At 38.9% G+C, this 12,435-nt stretch overlaps 1 protein-coding gene across 2 annotated transcripts in view; it reads right to left on the bottom strand.

The window, feature by feature from the left end:
- The window catches only part of tnr (tenascin R (restrictin, janusin)), a 124,995-nt gene that overhangs the window by 34,255 nt on the left and 78,305 nt on the right, over nt 1-12,435 (bottom strand). For both annotated transcript variants that reach the window (XM_079453430.1, XM_079453431.1), the window contains exons 4-7: nt 9,373-9,918; nt 6,707-7,183; nt 2,189-2,452; nt 799-914 (exon numbers count right to left, since the gene is read on the bottom strand). In XM_079453430.1, the coding sequence (XP_079309556.1) occupies nt 799-914; nt 2,189-2,452; nt 6,707-7,183; nt 9,373-9,841 (1,326 nt within the window). In that variant the 5' untranslated portion in view covers nt 9,842-9,918. The remainder of the gene's footprint in view (nt 1-798; nt 915-2,188; nt 2,453-6,706; nt 7,184-9,372; nt 9,919-12,435) is intronic.

Below are 12,435 nucleotides of genomic sequence, written 5' to 3'. Positions count from 1 at the left end.
TAGCTCTGTACGGTTATTGCTGTATCAGTCTCTCAGACTTGTATGTACAGACTGAGATTCACCTTATCATCCGCCGGAAGGATGAAATCCTTTGGTTACGAGCCGAATTCCATTAAGCAAACCCCATAATCCCCCCTTTTCAGTTTCTATTAACAGCAGTACAATATGCCTCTCGTATCCCTGTTCTTCTTGGTAGATGAGAACATTATGCTTATAGACTCGAAGGCTGATTCCAACAGCAACAATAGCAACAAAAGAAATACCTCAGGGGCTGCGATGCGTGTTTAGTATTATATGTATGGGGAGAGATGCTTCACCTCGATGTGACATGACGGGTATGCAGCACAGAGGACATGCTGCTTTGCATAAAGCGCTGCCTCCCACTGCTGTCTCCTAATGAGAGACTGACTACAAGCTCTGTATATTGTGGGCAAAGAGGAGCTGGACATTTTGTCTTGTTTCTGGGAGAGGATAGCATGTACATGGTGAGAATGTTTCGTCCAGATGGAGCATTTCAGAAGGGATTTGCGGGAAGATTGCCTGGATGTAGCGTGTGTTTCTGTCATGGTGTAAAATACTTAATATTAACAGATATTTAATGCTTTGGCTTTAATTGAATTTGTCTGTCAAAGCGCTACATTGCGATGCCCTGTCAGTTGCCGTAAATGTCGAATAGTCTGGATGCTGAAGCACCAAATGCTTCAGCAAAAAGAGATTCCAGCCCCTTTGTGTTGTTGTGCCAGGAGCTGCAGCAGGGGCAGATTCAATTGAAGTGTGACCTACTAAAGAAAGCCTTACCTTGGGAATGAAGCTTATTTCCCAACCATCAAACAAGTAGTCTAAGGGTTGCCACTGAACCTCCACGGATGTCTCTGTGATGGATTTGAAGAGTAAACCGTCTGGATTCGAGAGATCTAAAAGGTAGAGATTGATGCATTATTGGCCTTCATCCTGCGTGTGTTCAATAAATCAACATTTTCTCAGAAACCGAGACAGATCTTTGCTTACTTTACTTTCCTAAAAAAGAAAACTTTCTCTCGTACTCCGTTTACTTTGACTATTTTAACTGCACTATCCCCCCATCCATACTGCATACTTTGACTGTTTTCACTTCACCAATCATCCATACTTGCATTCTCTTACTATGTTTTGATTTCACTGTCTGTCTGTCTGTCCGTCCATCCATCCATCCTACATCCTTGAATACTTTGACTATTTTTTAACTGCACTATCCATCAATCCACCCATCCTAAATACTTTGATTAGTTTTTTACTGCACTATGTTGTCTGTCCATCCATCCATCCTTAATACTTGCATACTTTGACTATTTTTAACAGCACTATCCATCAATCCACCCATTCTAAATACTTTGACTGTACTAAACTGCATCCATCCATCCATCCATCCATCCATCCATCCATCCATCCATCAATTTTCTTTAAGAACTCTTCGTAAAACATTTTACTTTTTGCAAAAATAATTCAATTCACCGCCTTAAAACTGCATTTTACTTTCTAAAAATTACAGAAAATGTCCAATAATGTTCAATAATACTTTCACATAATACTCTTAATTTGCTAGATAAATGGTTTAAAATGAATCTCAAAGGCTCCCACGGTTGAATGAACCAAAATCACAATACCTGACAGATGCCAACCTCACACAGCAATTCCTTTCATTTTCATTAAGTTCAGATTACCTTTATTACATCTACCTGCACAAATGTTTGAAACAGAAGGATAGTCAATGGTACTTTGTGGTAATTGTGTTGCAGAATGCCCAACTGGCTTTTCACAAATAATGGACTATTTGTTAGGATGTGTTCTATTTTGGTCGGACAGACAGTGAGTGTATATGAAAGGCCCTCTAGCATTTTGCCAATCTGGCACTGCTACCCAGCAGGTGGTAGGTGTCTAATCATATCCTGTTGGCAAAGACAGCCAGTTGCTCATCTGAAGAAGCGATATGAAAAATGAGAGCGCTCAAATGCGAAAGAAACTGAGAACTAGTGCTGAGTCTCTCATGCAACTTCATCAACCCGGCGTTGCATTTGTGTAATGGTGCACCTACAGTACAACGAAACAGTCGATACCGACATCTGTGCCAAGTGTTCCGACAATCTCATGAAATGAACACGATCGGATGCTGATTTGAATTAAAGAGCTCTCAGGAGAGAAGTGCACTCACAGGTGGAGACTATGGTGTTCATAGGCGCGCTGATGATGTTGTCGATGACAGCGTACACGTTGATGTTGTACTCCAGGCCCGGCTCCAACCCTATGATGGTGGTGTTGGTAACGTTTCCGGGGACTCTGATCTCTAGTTGGACTCCACCAGGGGTTGTGGGGGCATACGTGATGAGAAAGTCTGTGAGGATCATAGACCCCTCCCACTCCAGATCAACCGTGTTCTCTGAAACCCTTCGAACTCGCAGATTCATAGGAGGTAACACTGTGTACAAAGATAAATGGAGAGAAAATCAGATAAATATGAAATATGTTTTTCTAAAAAAGCAATCATTGTTTGTGGGTGTTTTATGAGCTCAAACAAAGCATTTTACAGTACAAAAGGGTTAATTGTATATTTATATTTTTTAATAGCTGCTGCTAAAGCTTTTGTCCAATATCTTCTAGAAATGTCCCCATAGACGTGCAAACCAATTCTGTATCACTTGATTCTGTTGATTCTGATAGATTTCTGTATTCTGTAAGTCATGAAATAAGAACAATTTGAACAGGGTCAATGGGTGTACTTACTACATCACACGGCTAAAAAACACTTCTGTTCATTGAGGGCCATATAAAGGCTGGGATGTATTCCAAAATAATGAAATTATTTGCAATTATTTTTTATTATTTGTGACAGTGCCATCAATATTCAGTGTATATCATAACATTGGTTCCCACAGTCATCTTCACAAAGAGTTTTTCTTCTTCAACAGCCAGAAGTCTCGGCCCCAGACAACAAAAGTGTTCCAGTGTTGTGTTTCGTTTATATCTTGCACATAGTCTACTGTGTTTGAAAGAGCTCATTCAATATTCACAACATAGAGAATGCCGATTTAAATCTATAAGAAAAGAATTAGCAAAAATAAATATGTTCGGACACAGCTGTCTGCATTTCTAAAGGCTAAAATACACTACAAGACTTTTCAATTGTGCCCAGATTTTCAGTCCGGACTTGTTGCAGAAAGTCTGTGCCAGTCTGCAGATTTGATCAGTACGTGTGTTTCTATCGGAAACCTCAAAACATCAGCAAGTGTATGATGTCTAGTTTTAAAAAACTATCCAGATTTTAAAAGTCTTGTCGTGTATTCCAGCCATAAAAAGTCATTCTGGGTGTTCAGGGCGCCACCAGCTGGCTTTTATTTACCAGCTCGCATTTATTTGATTTGCAATTTATCAAGAAAATGTTCATATTTTATTTAATCCAGGAAATGTTGCAAAAACAAACTACAAATATTTAATACATACTTGGCATAATTAGGAATGTCTGAAAAAGAACATTTTTGTGTTTTTCAATTAATTCATATTTTGAGATTATTTAAGAACATATTGACTCGTAATTGTGTTTTTTTTATTGACTGGAGAGCACGAGCTCGGATAAGAATGATTAAGCAAGATTTTCAATAAAGACAAATTTGGAGCCAAAATGATCCCAGACAGTTCATTGTGTATGACATGTACTTATTCTTAATGTCCTATAAGATAAAAAAAACCACTACTAATTTAATCAAAACGCTGTAATACATTTTTGAATCTTATTTTAAATCACATACAACTGTGCATCTGGCTCGTATTTCTAGTTTTTTTCTGTACCAGCTACAAATCATATATGCCACAACAAATAGATATTCTCCGTCTGAAGATTCCAGTCTAGTAAAATCTGACATTGAGGCTCCACTGAATTTAAAGACGTTGCAAAATATACTCGCTACTTGCTAAAGAGTTTGGAGAATCCCATCCATGCTACCCATGAGACTAAGAAACAACCCAGGTCACCAGAACACATGAGACTTTTGTGTGATAGTGGGCTCATAGGACTGTCTCTAAGTGGCCCCTAGGGAACTACTGAGGACTCGAGAAAGCAATTCAGCTCCTTCCACACGAACGGGACAGATTGGCGTTCCTTCTGCTCCGCCTCAACCACAGACCTCTCAAAGTAGAGAAAATGTCCCAAGGTGCTCACTTAGCAGAATTTATCACTTCAGCATCTGTGCCTTTTCTCTGTATCTTTTCAGCTTCTCTTTCATTTTTAAGGAGCAGGAATGCAGAAAGAAGGGGCGATACACAGTGCCTGAAGGGAAGAATCAATCAGATGCCTCATTATTCATGATTTCTTCCGGGAAATGTCACTCAAAGATAATAGTGAGTCAAACTTGAGTGCTGACAGATTTCATTCAAATTCAGGATTTGATCTAAAAATGAAAGCTATGGTAAATTATAAATAGTAAACATTACATTTCGGAACATTTGTTTTTCGGAAGAGGTCATTGAGGTATTGCCGGTATTCTGTCTAATACGCAATTTAATTTGTTTAATGATACACAAAAATTTACAAAAACGTTTCAATATGAAACAGGCACAGTAGATTAATAGTAGAAATTAAACTTATATCACAACATAACTTCCAATTCAAGCAAAAGTCTGTTTAGGGAAGTCGTGCCACTCGGCGGCCATCTTTGCAACGTGCCTCCGGGGAGTTATCACATAATTCAAACAAGACTTGGATGGGAATACTGATCTCTAGCTAAAATCTCAGTTCAATGACATATATAAAAAAAGTTTAAAAGTGACGTAAACTGTACCATAACGTTAATTCCCTCTGATCAAAATCAAAACATTTTCCGATGCATACTGAATTCATTATCCGTTTGTTACATGTTCTAGGATCAACAGTTAACTTAAATGCTATATTTCTGCAATTTGCTTTTATGTTTTGTTTATATTAGTGTATTTATAAAAAACTAGGACAACTGCACCGTTTATGTAAAAACGTTCCAGTAGCTGAGGTGGTAGAGCGGGGCGCTAGCAACACCAAGGTCATGGGTTCAACTTCCAGCGGGTGCACATGTACAACTAAAAAATGTGCTGTATACCTTCAATGCACTGGGAGTCACTTTCAACCAAAGTGCCTGCCAAATGCATAAACGTAAATGTTTAAATTGATATTGTCGATATCAGCTATTAAGTAGACATCATGAATATTTACTGAATATAAGAGCGAAGCACATAATATCGCTCGTCTTCAAAAGACATTTCAAATAATTTTCCAATATAAGCTATTAAAACATTTCGAAAATGGAACCACTCAGCGCATTTCATTTCCTTGTCTTCCTATTCATTTATTTCATCGCTACCTGTTTTCATTGTCCTAACGAAACGAGAAAATAGGATAGAGTAACTGAAAGAAAAGTAATATCCTAATTCATTCCCTTGATAATATAAAGACCTAAGAGAGCAGAGAATCTTCAGTAGCTGTGTAGTGAGTAATAATTGAGAATCTTCTTTCCGTATTTCTTCACCTCCTGCACACGCCACCCAACTATTTTCTCTTAATTGCAAAGAAATAAGCAATTTTGCCTCCACTCGGTCTTGCAGAAAATGAGAGTGAGAGAAGTGAGTTGGTAATGTGATTTGCCCTTCCCACTCATGAGATGACAGCTATCTTGAGCGATGTGGGGTTTCTCCAGCCTTTTCTGAGAACTAGCTGTGAACCTGGGTAAGCGTGATGGAAAAATTGCTTCGGCCTGGTTAATACGACACATCTTCCCCAGTGAATGTGACTTTTGACAAATGAACGGTGTTATGCTGCGAGCTGTCACCAATTTAACAGCTACGACTAAAGAAGTGGGGGGTCTACTGTGGGTTTAGCATCTGTTGTGTGTGGGTAAGTGGGGAAACGCTTACTGGTCTTCTGTTCCATTGAGGATTTGTTTCTTAAAAAGCACATATCGGCCTCAGAGTTCTTTTGTAAAGTCATTTCTAACTGTACCGGAGTACATTTTAAAAATAAGCCCCCCAACCCTGATGGGGAATATCTTAAACAAAATGAGCTTTTACTGCGCTTTCAGGTTCAAACTAAATATAAGGAATTTGGCACAAAATGGACAAAAGTTATTTGACAAAAAAGGCAAACTAGAGCAGATCAATGTTTGTTTTCTATCCGAATACGCAAAGGAAAATAAAGTATACATTAACTATGTTTCCATCACCCTTGATAATGCGAATTTTGAATTACCGACCCGAACACAGAACTTAGAGAGTGTGCTTGTAGCCGCTAAGAGGCTGCTCAGGTATCAGCGGCAGTAGAATTTGTCCGGTCGACAATTGTTCCACCACTGAAATTTATTTAGAGACATTATTTTATGATCCAAAAACTACATTGTTAATGTCAAGCACCCAAATATTTCACTGGGTAGAAATCTTGAGTTTTTGTTAGTGGTAGGGGGGCTTTTGAATATTGTTGAATACAATGAGGGATCCCATTTACTGACATCTAGCGTCACAAAAATGACACACTTTCAACTTTAAGTAGCTTGTAGCTTGGCAAGAAGGAGCTTTAGAGCAGCTTCCCCAACTCTTCATTTCCCTGGATAACTTGTGTTTTGCTCTTGCACTGCTTAACTCCATCAACAACATAACGTAGGACAAAAAATGCACACTTCACATCATCACAGCACAATTATAAGTGTTAAACACCGACCTGAAGTGCAGTCATCTCCCGTGTATCCCTCCTGACAGGAACAGAAGCCGTCCTTGCACACCCCTCTCTGGCTGCAGTTATTGGCACAGAAGACAAGAGAACAGTCCTCCCCTAGAAAACCCGGACGGCACTGGCAGCTTCCGTTCACGCAGGTTCCCTGATCGGAGCAGTCGTTCAGGCACCTGCTTTGCGAGCAGTCCTCGCCGGCATAGGCTTCTTCACAAACACAGTCGCCGTCGATGCACAACCCCCTGTCGGAGCAGTCGCTCGGACATCTGGGTTCTGAACAGTTCTCACCGCTGAAGTTACGGTCACACACGCACTCGCCTTCGATGCAGATGCCCTTGCCGGAGCAGTCGTCTTGACAGCGAGGGTCTGAGCAGTTCTTGCCCGTCCAGCCTTCTTCACACACACATCCACAGATCTCCATGCTGAAGGTGCCATGACCCCCACATTGAGGGACATAATCCAAGCGACCTAAGATATTTTTGACATTGTGAAATTTAAACACATTTATAAATATTATAGCTGTCAAGTATGCAGTATAAAAGCTCTCAATTACAAGACAACATTCGCCTCATTTAACAATGTCAAAAAACAGAGATGCATTCATGTGAAAATACATAAACTGAATCAATTCACTGAAATACAAAAGTGGCGAAAAGTGATGTTCGAAGGGCATATTTGTTGAATATTGGCTTTTAATGACCCCTCGGATTAAATGAAACCATCAAAATATAAGCTATATGAGGTTATTTGACAAAGTTATCTGCCAAAAACCGAAGGCTACAGCAAATCAGGGAATATGCATTTCACTTTAATATGCATTGAAATACAGCATGCACAGACAAAAATATACATGCCACATTTGATCTGTAATATAATAATTGTATTATTTTGTTAATAATTGTAATAACCACAGTCATTCTCCTGGGCTTTGACACAACAAACTTTGTGCATGTGTTCTGTAATGTACACTCCAAGCACACAACTTGCATACAGTGCAAAAACATCAGATGTCTAAATAAACTGTGGACATCACTTTTGCCCACTTCTGTAAATTCTCAATGTGAATAATAACGAAAGGTAACTATAAAATAAAACCACATTAAATTCAAACATATTTAACGTATATTATGTAGTTATATAGGTTGCCATGAATATGAAAAAAGCTACACCAAAGTATTTTGCTAGTTTTCTCACTCATATTGTTGACTTCTATTTATTTCATTGCCTATTTTTATTTATCTTTACGGTAACACATCAGTATAGGTACCAATTCTCACTATTAACTAGTTGTTATAAGCATGCTTATTATTAGCATATTGGCTGTTTATTAGTACTTATAAAGCACATATTCTGCATGACCATATTCTGCATCCATAATCCTACCCAATACCTAAACCTTGTAAAAGCTGTAGGAAGCATGAATAGTCCTCATTTTAGATGAATAGTAAACAGACAAGTACTGAATGTTTTATAACTTCCAGAATAACTCATGAATCAAGTAATGGAGCATTATTTAACACGCATTCATTAACACACTGAATAACAATTAGGCTACTATCTTACTACATCATAAGATATATAATCAATTATATAATATATAATCGTACATGGAGAAAATTCATTAAGCACTTTCTTAACGATCAAGCACTGAAATCGCCTAAATAACTGGTTTGCATTTGTATTGTTCGAATAAGAAATGATAAACTGATCATTATTAAAGAAATAAAACACACCTTACAGTATATCGAGAATAAAGCATTTATACCTGTATTTCTGAACTGTCTGTTAATGTAGGGACAATGATGAATTAACTGTTTACTTATGCTTAACTAATGTTTTAAAGCATGCAGTTATTATAAAGCGTTACCAAATTACTTTGTTCCGTTGAAGATATTTCAAGAATGTCGGTAACCAAACAGATATCTTTACTAATTCTATGGGAGTCAATGGGGCGTCTGTTTGGTCACTGACATTCTTCCAAATATCTTCCTTTGTGTTCAGAAATGCATACGGGTTTGGAACAATCGGAGGGTGAGTAAATGATGACAGAATTAAACAGCTAACAACTTATTTCGTCATCATCGACTAAAATGAAACCGTGAAAACATCTGAGGCAATATCTTGCAATCTTATTAGCTCAACTGGTTTGACTCAGCAAACAGAGGACCAAGGATCACACCTGAAAAATTAGGCTTTACAAAGGCTGGAGGTGTAAGACCTTACAAGAAGCAGTGCTGTAATTAATCTAGTTCACAATCTAACCTCATTTGTTTATCTTAATATGACTCTCCTTTACTACTGCGGTGTTGCAGCTGGTTTTAGCAGCCCTGGAGGGGCTCCGCTCCACTGCCACGGTTTGCAGGTGTGAATCCACTCGAGTGCACCTTTGAGACGTTAAACAAGCACAACACTGCCACAGTCACGCTTACCTTGTCCCTACGGGTCACTGCACAATATCTTCTACTTCACTTAGCACTGCCTCCTTATTGCAACAGACAGAGGGACCGGGATGCAACCCGTAAACACTTGTTTTGTCTACACAGTACAATATGTGCCAAATGCTATGGAGATGTGGCACATCAAAATAAACTGATAGAAATGTGTTAAAATACGTTTAAGATCGTATTTATATGTGCAAAATATAAACTTAAACTCACCCATGACAGAGCTTTCACCACAGCAGCTGGAACTACACTGCACCCGAAGCAGCGACACCTCCCTCTCCAGCATCTCTATACGGTTGGCCAACTGTTGAAAGACAGTGGTCGCGGGACAACCGCAGGCCTGCTTCGGGATATTGATGCGGTGAGTAAAAGTGATCTGGCTTTCCGAGTCCACTGTGTCCTCTGTGTACTCCGTTGGCATTTTGTCACTCCCGCCGGTACCTCTGCTTTCTGGGTCAGCTATTGCATCAAGGTCTATGGAGCATAGTGACTCTAGAGGTACATTTATGTTGTACACGTGGTTGAAGATCATGGGCTGGGTCTGGTTGCTAGGAAGACTCCCGTCGTCCGGAGCCTGTCGCCTCACTCTCGTGGTCCTAACTAGTTTGCTGGTGGGGTTAGGAACGGCTTGAACCCCAAAGAACAGAAGAGCCAGGCTCACTATTAAGCCTTGTAACGCCATCTCGCACCCCCACTTCACGGTTGAGGCGCTAGCGCGAGATCATCAACTCCTCAAGTACTGTTGACCTCCGATCAGCACTGTAGGCAAGAAAAGATCAATTGTAGTTTGACAGAGAACAGCCATAATTACACAGAATGATTTTCTCATTTGAAGGTTTTGATTTGATCTACATGATGATAAATATTTGAGTTATTTCATTAATGGTCTTCAAGAAGTGTCGATACAGTTCATTGGTTCAGAAGAGAGCTAGTCTGAAATCACCTGTTCTTTAAATCTTCCTTAATCCTTTATCAGCAAGAGAAGCCAGGACCAGACTGAACTGTAAAATGACTCACTGAGTACGAATGACTCCTGTGCTTTGGGCCTGCGGTCAGAGTGTAATAATCTCCACTGATATTTTCTATGTTCACTGGACTGGCAGACAACTTCCTCCCTACCAAAAACCTTTTTATCACTGCTCAGTCATCTGGAGTTTAAAGTCTACTTGTGTACACTGTAAAAAAACTGTTCAAGTAACCTAGACACTACCGGAAACCGATTACGGGACTGCAGTCCAGTGCCCAGTTGCACGATAACTCTTCAGTTAAGAAAACCCACAGATATATTATGCTATTGAGACCCTTGATGAGAAACGGGTTGCAAGAAAAAACCTAATAATTCACTTGTAAAAACCTTAAGGCTGGCAATAAGTATTAACCCTTGACTGCTAAAGTGTTCCCTTAAAAATATGCTTATTTTGCATTCTCTTCGCCCTCTGATGTCACATTTCCAACTGGGAAGTTGGGAAATAATTTTGAAACCAGATTCCCGAGATGGGCAGGATTGACCCAATAAACATGATGGATGGGAGAAGGACTTCTGCTGTCATTTATAGGATTTATTAGTTTTCCGCAACAGCTTCATTAAATTGATAAAATTAGTACATATTTACATATGAATAACCAATTAGAGCATACTGCATGTTTCATACAATGCAAAATACTCACAGTTCAGTATTTCACCAATATTCCAGAATAGTCAGCAAACTATACTACACGGTAGGATGGACGGTTGAAAACTACATAAGTAATGTTACTTTATTCATTTAGCATGTGTAAATTTGAAGACTGTGAGGATTTATTGTTGCTCACTAAAGTACTGTTGCTACAAACTGGGATATTTACAATGTCCTATGAAGTGCAGATGCACATTGCTTACTGCACCTCATAGTCTTAATGTATGTCATACTGGCAAATAAAACAAAGGGATCCTTGGAAAACCATATAAGAGACAGAGAAGCTCTTAGAAAATCGTTTGAATTGAATAGCACTGGTATTACTAAATCAAGTACTTAAAATATTCTCATTTTAAGATTGCATTAATTTAAAAACGATATATATCTAACGCATTTTAAGGTTACCTGCCAAACGAAATAGTAAATATGATTTTATAGAACAATTCATGCATCCATTCATCCATATTCTGACATCAAATCCTCCAAATCGATTTCTATATTAAAACCGATTTCAAAGAATGATGTCATTCAATTAACAAATACCTTTGCTATGAGGAGGGTTATGCAGTCATATAACCCTGTCACAGTGTGTTTGTTGGGGCCTGTGGGTTTAATCGTGGCACTGGACCCTGGAGCAGGTGGCTCATTAATTCCACCTCCGTCCTGCCTCTTACATGACTGAATGGCAAACTTCACTTCTCATTCCAACAAAAGTGCTCTGAGATTGCACAACCAATTTAACCTCGCACAAAAACGCAATGGGCCGATGAAAAATAAGGATCCAAACATGCCCAAAATAAAACTACCCAATTCACCAATATTAGCCAACAGACTACATGTAAATCCAACATCGTCATTGAAATCACAAAGCTTTCAACACTCCACAATGGCTTCCGCAGAGTCTTTCCCCTTTCTTCTTTTGTATTCGACACTTAAGATTTGAAAAATATCCTTTCCTATGGTCTATTGTTTCCTCTAATCGAAAAGATTACAGACTATAGAGAGAACACAGAACTGGAGAAACTGCACGGATTGCTGTATTTTTACACACGCTGTATTCAGAAGAGAAGTCAGAGCAGCTCATTCAGAGGACTCTGTCTTTTTCTTGTTATAATGGGGTGGTGGGACGTTTTCTTTGACTGGAGCTCACGGCAATGCAAAGCAGCCTACAGTGTGTGAAGAGAACAGAATCCCATCAGACAGCATGATGGAAAGACTCAATTAGGAAAGCTCTCAATTAGATATGACAGAAAGGACCACAGAGCCCTGAGACGACACATTTTCCCAATATTCTAATTTACAGCCGACAGCATGTTTATTTGACATGGATTTCTCTTTTCTGTCACAGAATGGCTGTCCATGTATTAGAAAAACAGTCTCACAACAGGTACTACTGTATATAATGTATATAACCAAGATTCATTATTTAATATAACACTGTCGTATCAATGTGGTTAAATGTATGACTTTTCTGTAAAAAATCAAGAAATGTGAAAACAATCGGCTGCACAAACTTTATATGTAAAATGCAAATATGGTACTACAAATGATATGAGATGCCATATCTCTATAATAGAAGAAACATTCATGAAATGTAATG

This window comes from Barbatula barbatula (assembly GCF_947034865.1).
Source record: "Barbatula barbatula genome assembly, chromosome: 3".
NCBI classification, from domain to species: Eukaryota; Metazoa; Chordata; class Actinopteri; order Cypriniformes; family Nemacheilidae; genus Barbatula; species Barbatula barbatula.
The sequence above is the reverse complement of the archived record's forward strand: the minus strand, read 5'-3'. Positions and strand labels throughout refer to the sequence as shown.